The sequence below is a fragment of the Leuresthes tenuis genome, unplaced genomic scaffold, assembly GCF_036924035.1.
Source record: "Leuresthes tenuis unplaced genomic scaffold, fLeuTen1.0.hap1 SCAF_11, whole genome shotgun sequence".
Classification (NCBI taxonomy): Eukaryota; Metazoa; Chordata; class Actinopteri; order Atheriniformes; family Atherinopsidae; genus Leuresthes; species Leuresthes tenuis.
Window position 1 is genome coordinate 16,149,322 of NW_027325365.1, and position 16,597 is coordinate 16,165,918.

Here is a 16,597-nt window from a genome sequence, read left to right on the forward strand (position 1 = left end):
CAGTATCTACTAGATACTGAGATGACTAGCCTTCTTATTAATACATATACATATGTGTGTATATATTAATATAATTTGCTTTGCAGTACAGTGTTGTGTTGCTCTTGTGTTTTGATTACGCTATTTAACTTAAGCAAGGTCATGCAATTGAGCACAGTCTCTGATAGCTTATAGCTATTTTTAAGCTTGAAATAAAGAAGTCTAATGTCCATAAATGGTGGTGATTTAGAAAAGAAAAACAAAAAACTACTTAAGGGAGGGGTGTTAATACAAAAGCTCAATTTTGTTTCTTTACTACCATGTGACAAATGTGACACAACACAAACAATGAGTTCCTTAAATATCTTATCAGTATTATGATCTCTGACATTCACATTTGCCTTGAGAGTCTAATGAACATAGACTGAAACCAATAATAAATGTTTTTCATTTGACACATTTTTAAGTCTCAAGTTGAATATTAAAACGTTCACTGTCAAACATAGCCTACCTTTTCTTTGTTGGGTAAAGTCTGAGTTCTGGTAAAAGTGTCTCCTCCGTTAATACTGATCAGTTCTCCATCTACAGGTGGGAACGGTGCTGGGAAAACCACTACGTCACTCTTCAGTGTGTCTGAGCTGAAACACACGTCATACTGCTGAGTAGCTTTAGAGTAAGACCAGCTCCCGTCAGGGTGGGTGGTGATCATTGGGGCGCTGTACCTGCTGAAACTGCCGTCTGTCCTGTGGCATCTGACAGCTATTAAACTGATGAGACTCAGCAGAAAGATCACTGACACCGACACGATGGCGATCAGCAGATACAGATTCAGATCAGAGAAGCTGTCCTCCTTTATAGGAACATGTCTGAACTGAGTCTGGATGTCAGCTGTGCTTTCAACCACCACCACATCAACAGACACAGTAGCTGACAGAGAAGGTTCTCCGTTATCAGAAACCAGCACCACCAAGGGGTGAGTTTTCAGGTCATTGTCGCTCATTCTCCTCTTAGTCCTGATTTCCCCGGTGCTGGTTCCGATCCTGAACAGGTTGTTTCCTTTGGGCTCAGACAGGTGGTAAGAAAGCAGCGCATTGTATCCAGAGTCTGTGTCCACAGCCCTGATCTTTGCCACAAAGTATCCCGCTTCAGCAGAGTAGGGGATGCTTTCACTGTTAACGGAGCCGTGCTCAGAATACGGAGCTAGAATCGTGGGATTATTGTCGTTTTCATCGAGGATTAAAACATTCACCGTCACATTGGTGCTGAGAGGAGGAACACCAGAGTCTGTGGCTTGAACTTTAAACTGAAATGTTTTTAACTCCTCATAGTTAAAAGACTGCAGACTGACTATATCACCAGTCTCTGAGTTTATATTCAAAACAGATGAAATTGGAATATTTTTTTGGGAGCTGTCTAACAGTTTGTAAGTAACCTTTGCATTGCTATCTTGATCAGGATCAGAGGCTTTTATAGTATGTATTAGTAAACCCACTGGGCTGTTTTCTTTGACATAAACATTGATCACAGGCTCCATAAACAGAGGGGCGTTATCATTGACATCAGCAACATGAACTGTGATGATCCTGATGCTGGACAGAGGTGGACTTCCTTCATCTGTAGCTGAAATGGTGACATTGTAAAGAGAAGTGTTTTCCCTATCAAGTGATCCATCTACTACCAGTGAATAGTCGTTTTTATAATTGGATTTAAGTTTAAACGGAGCGGCTCCAACTACGCTGCATTTGGTCACACCATTAGTTCCACCATCTTTGTCACTCACTGTAATAAAAGCAACTATTGTCCCCAGTTCTGCACCTTCATTTATGGGTGTTAACAATGACGTCACAGTTATCTCTGGGGCATTGTCATTAACATCGATTATCTCTATCAGAAGTTTAGCATGCGCACTACGAGGAGAGACTCCTTGATCCATTGCTTGAACTCTAACTTCATAAGCAGACGTCTCCTCATAATCTACATTACCTTTAACAGTCATTTCTCCTGTTTCTGCATTTAGATAAAACATATTTGATGGATCAACATTTCCCCTTTTGATGAAGGAATAAAGGATCTTGCCATTTATGCCTTCGTCTAAGTCAGTTGCATTCAACCTAATAACAAGTGTTGCAGGAGTTGCATTTTCTATGACACGCACTTTATAAAGCGATTTGCTAAAAATAGGTATATTATCATTAACATCTATTACATTTACATATATTTGTAATGACCCTGTTCTAGAGGGTTTACCTCCATCTATAGCCGTCAGCAGAAGTGCTATCACAGACTGTTTCTCTCGGTCCAGCGCTTTTTCTAACACTAACTCGGCAGACACCCCGTGTTCTCCGCCGCTTTGCACGTCAAGAGAAAAATGCTCATTTTGACTCAGCTTGTAGCTCTTTACAGAGTTGCTTCCTATGTCTGCATCTATTGCTACTGGGAGAAGATAGCGCTCTCCCGTTAAGGATGATTCTGAAATATTTAGGGAATACTTTTTTTCAATGAAAGCAGGCGAATTGTCGTTTACGTCTACAATAGTCACCTCTATGCGATATGCTGTCATTGGATCACTTAAAAGAGCTTGCACTTTTAACGAGCATTTAGCCACGAGCGGGCAAAGCTCCTCTCTATCTATCCTCTCTTCAACAAAAAGGTTTCCGGTCCGCAAATTCACGTCAAAGAATTTCTTACTGTCACTTGAAACAACACGCAGGTCTCTGCTGTTTAGTTCTTGTATATTGAGATTCAAGTCCTTTGCGATATTACCCACTACGGTGCCTTTGTTCACCTCCTCCGGTATGGAATAAGATAACTGCGAAGCAGACCAGTCACAAAGACAAAGAAAAATGATGATGTCAATCCAGACGTACTCCTTTTCTCGTCGCGTATACATTATCGATCAACCCAAAGAGTTGAACCTAAGTGATCATCTATCCACGGTAAATATATTTCCAACGAAAGCGAAGGTGTTATCAGAAAGCTCCTGTACTGATCCTTCCACCACCGTCCACGGGTGTGCTAATGGCCGATGAAGATTTCATTCCCCCCCCCCCAAGCAAGGAGGTGGAGTTTTGAAAATGTAAATACACTAAAATGCATGGTCTCCTGCGACATCATGTGGACAGTGACCAGTAAGCAAATACTAATAAAAGGTAACACATAACCATATTTTAAAACATTATAAATTAAATACATAACTGCGTCTACTATTTTATAAAGAGGAAAAATGAAGAAAAAAAACTTGGGAGAGGAAGGGGGGGGGGGGGGGGGGGGGTTGACTTGATTAAGCTAAACATTTCAGGGACTGAAATAGCCACTTTAGTTTCTAGAAGGCAAGAATTTAATTTTTTTTATTCCAGAAATCGTTATACGTGTTTTGTTTGTTTGTTTTAAGCCAGGTGGTAACTCATATATATGGTAATCAACTGTAGTTTTTACTCAACTAGAGTCTTTCAAAGACCATAAAGACAGCAGATGTTGTCACAAAGTTGATGTCCAACACCTTGACATGCGATTAATTGTATGAATATCATATCATAACAAATTGACTGTTTAGGACTGATTTATATATCAAACGAGCGGCACAAATTGCGGTCCAAAATATATCCCTTTCTTTAAGTACCATCGAGCCATAAACGTAAATTCGTTCATGTAACAAGCATTAAGAATTTAACACAAATTTCCTACCTTTTCTTTGTTGGGTAAAGTCTGAGTTCTGGTAAAAGTGTCTCCTCCGTTAATACTGATCAGTTCTCCATCTACAGGTGGGAACGGTGTGGGGAAAACCACTACGTCACTCTTCAGTGTGTCTGAGCTGAAACACACGTCATACTGCTGAGTAGCTTTAGAGTAAGACCAGCTCCCGTCAGGGTGGGTGGTGATCATTGGGGCGCTGTACCTGCTGAAACTGCCTTCTGTCCTGTGGCATCTGACAGCTATTAAACTGATGAGACTCAGCAGAAAGATCACTGACACCGACACGATGGCGATCAGCAGATACAGGTTCAGATCAGAGAAGCTGTCCTCCTTTATAGGAACATGTCTGAACTGAGTCTGGATGTCAGCTGTGCTTTCAACCACCACCACATCAATAGACACAGTAGCTGACAGAGAAGGTTCTCCGTTATCAGAAACCAGCACCACCAAGGGGTGAGTTTTGAGGTCATTGTCGCTCATTCTCCTCTTAGTCCTGATTTCCCCGGTGCTGGTTCCGATCCTGAACAGGTTGTTTCCTTTGGGCTCAGACAGGTGGTAAGAAAGCAACGCATTGTATCCAGAGTCTGCGTCCACAGCCCTGATCTTTGCCACAAAGGACCCCGCTTCAGCAGAGTAGGGGATGCTCTCACTGTTAACGGAGCCGTGCTCAGAATAAGGAGCTAGAATCGTGGGATTATTGTCGTTTTCATCAAGGATTAAAACATTCACCGTCACGTTGCTGTTGAGCGGAGGAACACCAGAGTCTGTGGCTTGAACTTTAAACTGAAATGTTTTTAACTCCTCATAGTTAAAAGACTTCAGAGTGACTATATCACCGGTCTCCGAGTTTATATTCAAGACAGATGAAATTTGAATATTTTTTTGGGAGTCGTCTAACAGTTTGTAAGTAACCTTTGCATTGCTATCTTGATCAGGATCAAAGGCTTTTATATTATGTATTAGTAAGCCCACTGGGCTGTTTTCTTTGACATAAACATTGATCACGGGCTCCATAAACAGAGGGGCGTTATCATTGACATCAGCAACATGAACTGTGATGATCCTGATGCTGGACAGAGGTGGACTTCCTTCATCTGTAGCTGAAATGGTGACGTTGTAAATGGGAGTGTTTTCTCTGTCCAGTGGGCCATTAACAACTAATGAATAGTCATGTTTGTAGCTGGACTTTAGTTTAAAGGGAGCGGATCCAACTACCTTACAATTGATGAAACCGTTGCCTCCCCCATCTTTATCACTCACTGTAAGTAAAGCAACTATTGTTCCCAATTCTGCGTTTTCTGTTATTGGCGTCATCAGGGATGTCACAGATATTTCGGGCGGATTGTCATTCACATCAATTACTTCTATCAGAAGTTTAGCATGGGAACTACGTGGAGAGACTCCTTGATCTATTGCTTGAACTCTGACCTCATAAGCAGACGTTTCTTCATAATCTAAATTGCCTTTCACCGTTATTTGTCCCGTTTCTGAATTAAGATTGAAAATATTTGATGGGTCAGAGTTACCTCGTTTGATAAAGGAATACAAGATTTTGCCATTCATGCCTTCATCTAAATCTGTTGCGTTTAACTTGGTTACCACTGTTCCTTGTGAGGTATTTTCACTTACTTGTGCTTTATACAGAGATTTGCTAAACAGTGGTGTGTTATCATTGGCATCTATTACATTTACATTTATCTGTAATGTACCAGATCTAACTGGTTTCCCTCCATCTAAAGCGTTCAGAATCAGTTTAAGCACTGGCTGTTTCTCTCGATCTAAGGCTTTCTTAAGTACCAGCTCTGCGGAGACACCGTGCTCACCGCCACTCTGTACATCAAGGGAGAAATGCTCAGTGTGACTAAGCTTGTAGCTCTTAACTGAGTTGCTGCCTGTATCTGCATCTTCTGCTATTGGCAGGAGATAGCGTTCTCCTGGATACATTGATTCAGAGATGTTTAATAGGTACAACTGTTCAACGAACTCCGGTGAGTTATCGTTTATATCTAAAACATTTACGTCAATCCGGTGTACAGCCATTGGGTTGCTCAAAACAGCCTGTATTTTTAGGGAGCATAGTGCCGTGTTGGGACAAATCTCTTCTTTGTCTATTCTTTCGTTAACAAAGATGCTCCCGGTCCGCAAATCCACGTTAAAATAATTCTTACTGTTAGTCGAAACAATACGTAAATCTCTGGTTTCCACCTCTTGTAAATTCAAGTTCAAATCCTTTGCGATATTCCCCACCACGGTGCCTTTGTTCACCTCCTCGAAAATGGAGTAAGACAATTGCGAAGCAGAGCATTCACAGAGACAAATCAGCACAACAAAATAAATCCAAGCACGTTCCTCGTCTCTCATGTTGAACAGTTCAGACCAAATCCCTACAGACCAGTTTACTTAAATGTATATAGCATATCCGTCATAAACAACAGAGCGTGAATCCTTCTTGCCACAGCAAAACCACAGTCTATCTAAACGGATAGCCAATGACGGTTTTAGTTCAGCCCTGCAGGGAGGCGTTTTAGACAAAGCCTGTAATAAGAGTATCCATGGTCTCGAGCAACACCATGTGGTCAACCCAAGGCAAGTCCTTATAAATCCGAATTACACCTAGCTCAGCATTACAAAGATAATGTCAATAAAATAGATGGGACTTAATAATTATTTTTTTTATTTTTTGTTTTAGTTGTTGGTATTACATTAGGTACACAATATTTACATGTCTATTTAATAGTTCATTGTTGTCGGGGGTGCTGTTGGATACAGGCTTTTGTAGGTTAATGAGCCACAATTATATCACAGTGATGCACTGTTTTCAGGAAGAGAAGTCAACTCAATTTCATGAAATTATAGCTCAGTCTTTATATGAAAAATAAACGAATCCCTCATTCACTTGTCCCCGAGGAAAAACTTAAATAAGTCTTATTAAAAAAAAAAAGTACACAACGCATTGATTCTGAACTCTCGGAAACATTCCAAAGATTATACAAATTTAAGCATAACCGTTGATGGAGAGTGATGTGCATTCAGAAACCACATTGTGTTTAGAGTTTAATCTTTTGCCAGTCTTGGCGTCTGTAATTGGTTGGTGGTTCATTGTCCTATTCTGTTGTATGATTGTTAGCTGAGTTTTTTGCTGACATGAAATTGTGTTGGAATTCCTTGTCGGTCCATATTATCCAGTACATACATATGTACATACTGGATTATGTGGAACGAAGTTTTCTTATTTCAATTTTTTTTATCGTGTTATTTTTAAGCTGAAAGCCATCAAGTGACCTTAAACACATACCTTTTCTTTGTTGGGTAAAGTCTGGGTCCTGGTAAAAGTGTCTCCTCCATTAATACTGATCAGTTCTCCATCTACAGGTGGAAACGGTGCGGGGAAAACCACTACATCACTCTTCAGTGTGTCTGAGCTGAAGCACACGTCATACTGCTGAGTAGCTTTAGAGTAAGACCAGCTCCCGTCAGGGTGGGTGGTGATCATTGGGGCGCTGTACCTGTTGAAACTGCCGTCTGTCCTGTGGCATCTGACAGCTATTAAACTGATGAGACTCAGCAGAAAGATCACTGACACCGACACGATGGCGATCAGCAGATACAGGTTCAGATCAGAGAAGCTGTCCTCCTTTATAGGAACATGTCTGAACTGAGTCTGGATGTCAGCTGTGCTTTCAACCACCACCACATCAACAGACACAGTAGCTGACAGAGAAGGTTCTCCGTTATCAGAAACCAGCACCACCAAGGGGTGAGTTTTCAGGTCATTGTCGCTCATTCTCCTCTTAGTCCTGATTTCCCCGGTGCTGGTTCCGATCCTGAACAGGTTGTTTCCTTTGGGCTCAGACAGGTGATAAGAAAGCAGCGCATTGTATCCAGAGTCTGCGTCCACAGCCCTGACCTTTGCCACAAAGTATCCCGCTTCGGCAGAGTAGGGGATGCTCTCACTGTTAACGGAGCCGTGCTCAGAATAAGGAGCTAGAATCGTGGGACTGTTGTCATTCTCATCCAGAATAAAAACGTTGACAGTCACGTTGCTGCTGAGTGGAGGAACACCAGAGTCTGTGGCCTGAACTTTAAACTGGAATGTTTTTATCTCTTCGTAGTTAAAAGACTGCAAATTTATAATTTCTCCAGTCTCTGAGTTTATATTTAAAACAGTTGAAATTGTAATGTGTTGGCGATTATAATCAATTAATGAATAAGTCAATTTGGCATTTTCATTTGTGTCTGCATCCTGTGCGGTTGCCTTTGTGATTGTATTTCCTACTTTACTGTTCTCTTTTATATAAACATTCATATTATCTTCCGGGAAACTCGGTGTATTGTCATTAATATCAGAAATGTTCACACTGATTACAGCAGTGCTAGAGAGAGTTGGACTACCCTCATCGACAGCAGTAATAGTTATGTTGTACTGTGGTGCCCTCTCTCTGTCAATAAGACCGTCAACTATCAATGAGTAATAGTTTTTGTAATTTGACGTTAATTTAAAAGGGATTGAGTCTTCAATTTTACAGTTGGTGAGGCCATTCTGCCCTCCATCTTTGTCAGTCACAGTTACGAGTGCAACTACTGTTCCAATTTCAGCACTTTCCTTGACATGACTTAACATCGAAGTTATTGAAATATCTGGTGCATTGTCATTAACATCAACCACCTCGACCAGGACTTTAGAATAACCACTGCGGGGGGACGCGCCTTGGTCTGCTGCACGTACTCTCAATTCATATGCGTTGTTTTCTTCGTAATCCAAATTAGACTTCACAACGATTTCACCGCTCTCAGGTATAACATTAAATCTTCCTGGAGAGTCCACACTTCCTCCTCTCATCAAAAAATATCTGATATCTGAATTTGAACCCTCGTCTAAATCGGTTGCGTTTAATTTAAGTATTGTTGTACCTACAGGCACATTTTCTCTCACACGTACTTTGTGAAGCGGCTTACTGAATGAAGGCGTGTTGTCATTTACGTCAATAACACTTATAAGAATTTGCATAGTGCCAGACCTTGGAGGTTTTCCTCCATCTACAGCAGTTAAAATTAGCTTGACAGAGGGTTGTTTTTCTCTGTCTAAAGCTTTCTGCAGCACTAACTCAGCAGACACACTGTCTTGACCGCTACTTACATCTATGGAGAAATGCTCATTTGGACTTAATTTAAAGGTTTTCACTGAATTACTGCCAGTGTCTGCATCATGAGCTGCTGGGAGCGGATACCTCTCACCGGTTGAGGATGATTCGGAGATATTAAACACATGGATTTGCTCGAGAAATGTTGGTGCGTTGTCATTAATGTCAAGAATACTCACTTCAATACGATAAATATTCATGGGATTTCCAAGGAGTCCCTCTATATTTAAATAACACTTTGGTACATTAGGACAGAGCTCTTCGCGGTCTATCCTGTCATTTACAAGCAAAGCTCCAGTTCTCAAATTTGCCTCGAAATATGCCTTACTGTATCCCGATACAATCCGAAATCCTCGTTCCTCCAGTTGCTGTGCATTAATGTGTAAATCCTTTGCAATGTTCCCAACCAGTGTGCCCTTTACCACTTCCTCTGAGACAGAGTAGGAAATCTGAGCTGAACACCAGTCAGATAGACAAAGAATAATGGCGAACAGCATGTATTCCGTATATCTATAATATTCTCGACTCATCTTTTTTCTTTTTTTTCAACAAAGGAAATCCAGGCAAAAAAAAAAACACAATTCATTTACAAAACAGAGAAAAGCTCAAAAATATGTCCGAGCTCTCGAAATGTGGAGAACATCCTTTCATGACATTTCGGTTTACTAAGCCAGATCACGACGAAACACAGTGACTGTATCACATGAGGAGGAGGAGTTTCAGGTCATTCATGGGCACCGGAAAATGGTGCGGTCTCGAGCGACATCTTGTGTTCCTTGTATAGGCAACAGCAAATTGTTTATATGAACAAAACGTAATTAATTACTTTCTGTTGTTAAATACCATACAAACGTATAGCACACAGTTGAAGATCGATACTACCAGTTGTTGCTTTCTTTCCTTTTTTGTTACAGAATAGACAACAACATGCTGTACAAAGCAGATAATCATTCAGTGCAGAATATGTAATGATGGTTCCAGAGTAGAGCCCCACCAAAAAGCTATTTCAAGCGCAATAACAATTGACAAAAACCACAGGAGACGAACTTCCCAAATAAATTAAAGCAAATCGATGTGTCAGTACCATGGATAGCGCCTTTCAAATGAAGCAGTCGAATTTCTAAAGATTCGAGATGTTCAATCTCAAACGGTATTCGCTAAAATTATTACGATAGTTACACTTGCAAAACCATTATTTTTTTGAAGTATCAGTCTTTAAAACACAGGGGTTATTGTAAAGCTTGCCCACGTAAAGCCGCACGCTTCCCCTTAATTTATAAAATGCATCACGTCAGACACGTTTATGCCTAACTTCGTTTCATAACGTGTGCTGATAAACTGACACAAAATAAGTTTAAATTATGGCTTACAGAGAAAGATATCAGTGTTGAAATAAAAGCTGATAAGTTGTACCCCTCAAAGCACTTTTCAATTCTTGAAATTCAGTGGTAGGTTGACAACTCACCTTTTCTTTATTAGGTAAAGTCTGGGTCCTGGTAAAAGTGTCCCCTCCGTTAATACTGATCAGTTCTCCATCTACAGGTGGAAACGGTGCAGGTAAAACCACTACGTCACTCTTCAGTGTGTCTGAGCTGAAACACACGTCATACTGCTGAGTAGCTTTAGAGTAAGACCAGCTCCCGTCCGGGTGGGTGGTGATCATTGGGGCGCTGTACCTGCTGAAACTGCCGTCTGTCCTGTGGCATCTGACAGCTATTAAACTGATGAGACTCAGCAGAAAGATCACTGACACCGATACAATGGCGATCAGCAGATACAGGTTCAGATCAGAGAAGCTGTCCTCCTTTATAGGAACATGTCTGAACTGAGTCTGGATGTCAGCTGTGCTTTCAACCACCACCACATCAATAGACACAGTAGCTGACAGCGAAGGTTCTCCGTTATCAGAAACCAGCACCACCAAGGGGTGAGTTTTCAGGTCATTGTCGCTCATTCTCCTTTTAGTTCTGATTTCCCCGGTGCTGGTTCCGATCCTGAACAGGTTGTTTCCTTTGGGCTCAGACAGGTGATAAGAAAGCAGTGCATTGTATCCAGAGTCTGCGTCCACAGCCCTGATCTTTGCCACAAAGTATCCCGCTTCAGCAGAGTAGGGGATGCTCTCACTGTTAACGGAGCCGTGCTCAGAATAAGGAGCTAGAATCGTGGGACTGTTGTCATTCTCATCCAGAATAAAAACGTTGACCGTCACGTTGCTGCTGAGCGGAGGAACACCAGAGTCTGTGGCCTGAACTTTAAACTGAAACGTCTTTAACTCCTCATAGTTAAATGACTGCAGGTTGACAATATCTCCAGTCTCTGAATTTATGTGTACCATTGTAGACATTGGCACTTGGTCACTGCTGCTGTCTAAAAAATAATATTTTACATAGCGATTCTGCTCGAAGTCTGCATCAAAGGCATATACAGTTCTAATAACGGTACCAACTTTGCTATTTTCCTTTAAGTAAACGCTAATCACAGGTTCTGAGAAAAGAGGTGAGTTGTCGTTTAAATCAGAAACGTGAACAGTAACAACAGTAGTGTGCAAGAGTGGAGGACTTCCTTCATCAGTGGCTGTAAGTGTGACGTTGTATTTCGAGGTAATTTCTCTGTCAAGAGCCCCGTCAACAACTAAAGAGTAATAGTTTTTATAATTCGTCTCTAGTTTAAATGGTACCTCGTGTAAGATTTTACACTTCACTTCGGCATTTTTACCGCCATCACGGTCTCGAACTGAGACAAGTGCAATAGCAGTACCCACTTTGGCATCCTCTTTTACTGTACTGAGAAGTGACGTCACAGTGATCTCTGGAGCATTGTCATTTACATCGATTACTTCAACCAACACTTTACAATGGGCTGACATCGGAGGCTGGCCTTTATCACTTGCCTCGACACGTATCTCGAACGCCGTCTGTTCCTCGTGATCAACATTAGTTTTGACTATTATCGCGCCCGTGACAGGATCAATGTGAAAAATCTCTAATATACGATCCTGCCCTTTACTTCTCAGGGTATAAAGTATCTCACCATTTGTACCTTCGTCTGCGTCAGTTGCATTCAGTGTAATCACACTTGTCCCGCTCGGGGTGTTTTCAAACAATTGTGTTTTGTACAGTGGGTTACTGAACACAGGAGGATTATCGTTTATATCTAAAACGTGTATAATGACCCGTGACGTACCGGATCTCGGTGGAGTACCTCCATCTATAGCAGACACAGTGAGATTAATCACAGGCTGTCTCTCTCGATCCAGCGTTTTCTGTAATACTAGCTCAGCAGACACACCGTCTCCTCCTTTGATAGTAGTTAGAGAAAAATATTCATTTGGTGTTAGTTTAAAAGAATTAACAGCATTCTTACCTACATCTGCATCGACAGCCTCAGACAAAGCAATTTTCTTTCCAGGCAGAGTATTCTCCGCTATGTTTACAGTTTGAGACCTTTCCGTGAACAATGGGTCGTTGTCGTTTACATCAAGTATGTTTATTTCTATGCGATGCAGCTTCAAAGGATTATTTATCACGGCTTCTACACTGACTGTGCATTGCGGGGACTTTCCACATAGCTCCTCTCTGTCTATTTCCTCATTAACATAGAGCACACCAGTTTTTACGTTTACCTCAAAGTATTTTCTCTTGGACCCGCTAACAATCTGAAACATGCGAGATTCCAAATCCTGAGGATTAAGCCTTAGATCTTTGGCGATATTTCCGACCGAAGTTCCAAGATTTACCTCCTCTAACACAGAGTAAGAGAGCTGACCCGAAACTGCTTCCCAGAAACACTCCAAAAGCAGAAGCACCAAATATGAAACAAAAGGCGTCCTGATCGGTACAGGCATATTTCCATGCATGCGTTCGAACGCAGATCCTTCAAAGGTCCACCCTGTCGGGATTTCTACAGGAATTGAAGTACAATTTCAGACCCCTTCAAATGTGTATGCTGTAAATCGGGAGAACAGCAGCTTCATTCGTCCATTTTCTCTGTCTGTGTGACAAAGCCCGGAGAGTCAACCCGTTTAAAAACTGGGAGGAGCGTGAAATACAACATCTCTCAGTGTCACGGCCTTTAGTGCCACCACGTGGACATATGTTCCCACAGCTTGTCATTTTTTTACTGGAAAACAGCACAAGCCTAATTTTTCGTTACTTTTCACAGTTGACACATATAATGTATGTGTGTGTTAGTGTGCACTCCCACCTAAAAGAGATTGTCAATCTAAGGATTCATAAACGTTTTTTTCACTGTTAATTAACAGAGACAAACTAGACTAGAAAAACAAATCACTTGACCCATCTTACTTCTCTATTGCTTTGTAAAAATCGCACATATTTGAACAGATAGGTTACATTACAGCAGATATGAAAACTCAAGTTTTCCATTTGTCTTTGATAGTGTTACATGAGTTTTCGATAGGCGGTGGATACGTCAGTCTTATCGCTAATAAACTGTAGGATAGAGACGGATAATTCGGTCTGCAGCAATTGACTCTTCTGCACACTTTAACATCAATGTCCGTGATTTTTTTTATGCTTTATCCCACGTGACTCAGCTAACGAATCAAGGGTTAGACTAAAGTAAGAGTAAGGAAAGCACAAACGCAGATCAAATATTGTCACTCTTGAAGTCACAATACAAATGTGGAGTGCTGAACATGTAATGACAGAAAGATAGTCACCAATAAACACAAATATGTAAATAATTAGGTGTAAACATCTTAAACATATCTAACCGAATTAACCCAGCATAACATTTTTTTGTGAAGATTCAAGACTGTAATAACACGACGAGAAAAGTTGGGAACGCTTTGATTGGTCTTACCTTTTCTTTATTTGGTAAAGTCTGAGTTCTGGTAAAAGTGTCCCCTCCGTTAATACTGATCAGTTCTCCATCAACAGGTGGAAACGATGCGGGGAAAACCACTACGTCACTCTTCAGTGTGTCTGAGCTGAAACACACGTCATACTGCTGAGTAGCTTTAGAGTAAGACCAGCTCCCGTCAGGGTGGGTGGTGATCATTGGGGCGCTGTACCTACTGAAACTGCTATCTGTCCTGTGGCATCTGGCAGCTGTTAAACTGATGAGACTCATCAGAAAGATGACTGACACCGATACAATGGCGATCAGTAGATACAAGTTCAGATCAGAGAAGCTGTCCTCCTTTATAGGAACATGTCTGAACTGAGTCTTGATGTCAGCTGTGCTTTCAACCACCACCACATCAATAGACACAGTAGCTGACAGAGAAGGTTCTCCGTTATCAGAAACCAGCACCACCAAGGGGTGAGTTTTGAGGTCATTGTCGCTCATTCTCCTCTTAGTCCTGATTTCCCCGGTGCTGGTTCCGATCCTGAACAGGTTGTTTCCTTTGGGCTCAGACAGGTGATAAGAAAGCAGCGCATTATATCCAGAGTCTGCGTCCACAGCCCTGATCTTTGCCACAAAGTATCCCGCTTCGGCAGAGTAGGGGATGCTCTCACTGTTAACGGAGCCGTGCTCAGAATAAGGAGCTAGAATCGTGGGACTGTTGTCATTCTCATCCAGAATAAAAACGTTGACGGTCACGTTGCTGCTGAGCGGAGGAACACCAGAGTCTGTGGCCTGAGCTTTAAACTGAAACGTTTTCAATTCCTCAAAGTTAAAAGCCTGCAGACTGACTACATCTCCCGTCTCTGAGTTAACTGTTACCATTGAATTAATATGTGTCGTCTTGGGAGAGCTGTTTAGTAAATGATAAGTTGACTTGGCGTTTTCATATAAATCAGGATCGAATGTGTTTAGTTTGTGAATAGTAGTTCCAATTGGGGTATTCTCTTTCACAGAAACATTAATGTAAGAATCCACGAAACGAGGAGGATTGTCATTTACATCTGAAATCTGAATAGTGATTACACTCGTGCTCGATAGAACAGGCGTTCCTTCATCTGTAGCTACAATTGATATATCAAACCGGGAAATATTCTCTCTGTCAAGCGGCCCATCAACCAGCAAAGAATGATACGTTTTATAGTTAGATTTTAATTTAAATGGCACAGAACCTATCACCTTACAGTTTGTAAAACCGTTTTTACCCCCGTCTTTGTCGGTGATAGTAAGCATAGCAACGGCGGTGCCTTTTTCAGTGTCCTCTTTCACTGGACTCATAAGTGATGACACCGAGATTTCTGGAGCATTGTCATTAACATCAATAACTTCGACTAAAACCTTGCTATGTGCACTGCGGGGAGGATTGCCTTTATCTCTTGCTTGAACACGAATCTCAAACGCTTGGTTTTCCTCATAATCAATACAGCATTTCACTGTAATTTCTCCAGTCTCATCATTCAGGGAAAATTTGTCCTCCGGATTAAAACGTCCTCTCTCAGTAAAAGAGTATACGATTTGTCCATTTACACCTTCGTCTAAATCATTAGCTGTGAGTGCTAATAAGGTTGTGCCATTACTTGCATTTTCAACCACATGTACCTTGTAAAGTGATTTACTGAAAAGAGGTGAATTGTCATTTACATCCAGAACATTAACATTTATCTGTAAAGTGCCTGATTTAGGGGGCTTTCCTCCATCAATCGCTGTCAGAATGTGCTGAAAAAGTGCCTGTTTCTCTCTATCCAATGCTTTCTGAAGTACTAATTCAGCAGACACGCTCTGGTCACCATTGCGTTGTATATCTAAAGAAAAATATTCATTTGTGTTAAGTGTATAAGTCCTCACCGAGTTAACACCAACGTCTGCGTCATGAGCTAACGGGAGTGGATACCTTTCCCCGGCATATGAAGACTCATATATATCAACAGTACATATTTCTTCCAGAAAAGCTGGAGCATTGTCATTAACATCGTTAATTACAACCTCAACTCGATGGAGGCTTCGAGGATTACTTAATACTGCCTCTATATTTAAAGAGCACTTTGCCACATTAGGACAAAGCTCCTCCCGGTCTATCCTGTCACTAACGAAAAGTACTCCAGATTCACGATTGATGTCAAAATACTGCCTTTTATACCCAGATGTTACATGAAGACTCGTGGATTGGAGCTGCTGCACACTGAGATTTAAATCCTTTGCAAGATTACCCACCGCTGTACCTATGTCCACCTCTTCAGAAATCATATATGATATCTGAGCCACGGATCTTTCGAAGAGACAAAGAAGAGTGAGAACCAGAGCCCCAATATTATTCCATTGTCTCCGTGCAGCCATCGCTGTTCTGGTACAAGTGAGAAATCTTGGATTGTGCCTCTTTTCCTTTCCGCAAAAAGAAAATTAAAAACGTGATTTCCATATGTCCATTCTGCCGAACAATCCCGACCCTTTAAAGTCTCCCCCTCTGTGTGGTGTTTTCACAAAGCAGTACGAGTTGATGACGTTTTGGCTTATCGTCATGACCAAAGGAGGAGTTTCCAAGCATCGGGCAGACAAATTTTGCGTGGTCTCGAGCGACATCTCGTGACATTTTTGTAGACAGAAAGACAACCCATAAGAGAGGTAATGGTGTTTATGATAAATTACCACAGAAAAACGAATTCGTTAATATCGAATGATCTGATAGCCAAAGTATTATTTTCAGGGACTCCTTCTCAAGGAATACACTGCTCATCGAATGTACTTTTGTGTGTACAAAATGCTATTCAATAAATGTCTCTAATTATGTATTATCTCATCTCTTTTTATAATTGTTTTACTTGGCCTTTGTAAAATGTCAGTCAGCTCAACACTTAGATGAAGAATATGACGAGACAAGGCTGTACTTCACAGTAGAAGAAGCAGGAATAGCACCCAAT

General features: G+C 41.3%; 5 protein-coding genes across 19 annotated transcripts in view; all 5 read right to left on the bottom strand.

Moving 5' to 3' along the window:
* LOC140318090 (protocadherin alpha-C2-like) overlaps positions 1–16,597 on the bottom strand; it is a 166,090-nt gene that overhangs the window by 41,801 nt on the left and 107,692 nt on the right. Inside the window, exon 1 of one of the 15 annotated variants that reach the window (XM_072395759.1) lies at positions 10,279–12,694. The exons of the other annotated variants lie outside the window; for them this stretch is intronic. Coding sequence (XP_072251860.1) covers positions 10,279–12,669 — 2,391 coding nt within the window. The 5' untranslated portion in view covers positions 12,670–12,694. Of the gene's footprint in view, positions 1–10,278; positions 12,695–16,597 lie in introns of those variants that run through there. 15 annotated transcript variants of the gene reach the window in all.
* On the bottom strand, positions 476–2,982 carry LOC140318615 (protocadherin alpha-5-like). The gene has a single exon (XM_072396429.1). It carries the CDS (start codon positions 2,867–2,869, stop codon positions 476–478), a length of 2,394 nt encoding a protein of 797 aa, XP_072252530.1. The 5' UTR covers positions 2,870–2,982.
* On the bottom strand, positions 3,646–6,050 carry LOC140318545 (protocadherin alpha-3-like). The gene has a single exon (XM_072396368.1). It carries the CDS (start codon positions 6,031–6,033, stop codon positions 3,646–3,648), a length of 2,388 nt encoding a protein of 795 aa, XP_072252469.1. The 5' UTR covers positions 6,034–6,050.
* LOC140318546 (protocadherin alpha-3-like) lies at positions 6,956–9,482 on the bottom strand. The gene has a single exon (XM_072396369.1). The coding sequence runs from the start codon at positions 9,341–9,343 to the stop codon at positions 6,956–6,958; it is 2,388 nt and encodes a 795-aa protein (XP_072252470.1). The 5' UTR covers positions 9,344–9,482.
* Positions 12,783–16,134, bottom strand: LOC140318547 (protocadherin alpha-3-like). The gene is made up of 2 exons (XM_072396370.1): positions 13,638–16,134; positions 12,783–12,803 (listed from the first exon to the last, which is right to left on the bottom strand). The coding sequence occupies exons 1-2, from the start codon at positions 16,014–16,016 to the stop codon at positions 12,783–12,785; spliced, it is 2,400 nt and encodes a 799-aa protein (XP_072252471.1). The 5' UTR covers positions 16,017–16,134.

Coding starts and splice junctions, on each gene's coding strand:
- LOC140318615 (XM_072396429.1), bottom strand. CDS start 2,869: ATGTATACGCGACGAGAAAAGGAGTACGTCTGGATTGACATCATCATT.
- LOC140318545 (XM_072396368.1), bottom strand. CDS start 6,033: ATGAGAGACGAGGAACGTGCTTGGATTTATTTTGTTGTGCTGATTTGT.
- LOC140318546 (XM_072396369.1), bottom strand. CDS start 9,343: ATGAGTCGAGAATATTATAGATATACGGAATACATGCTGTTCGCCATT.
- LOC140318547 (XM_072396370.1), bottom strand. CDS start 16,016: ATGGCTGCACGGAGACAATGGAATAATATTGGGGCTCTGGTTCTCACT. Junction 12,804..13,637: donor CTTTACCAAATAAAGAAAAG/GTAAGACCAATC, acceptor TTTGTCACACAG/ACAGAGAAAATGGACGAATG.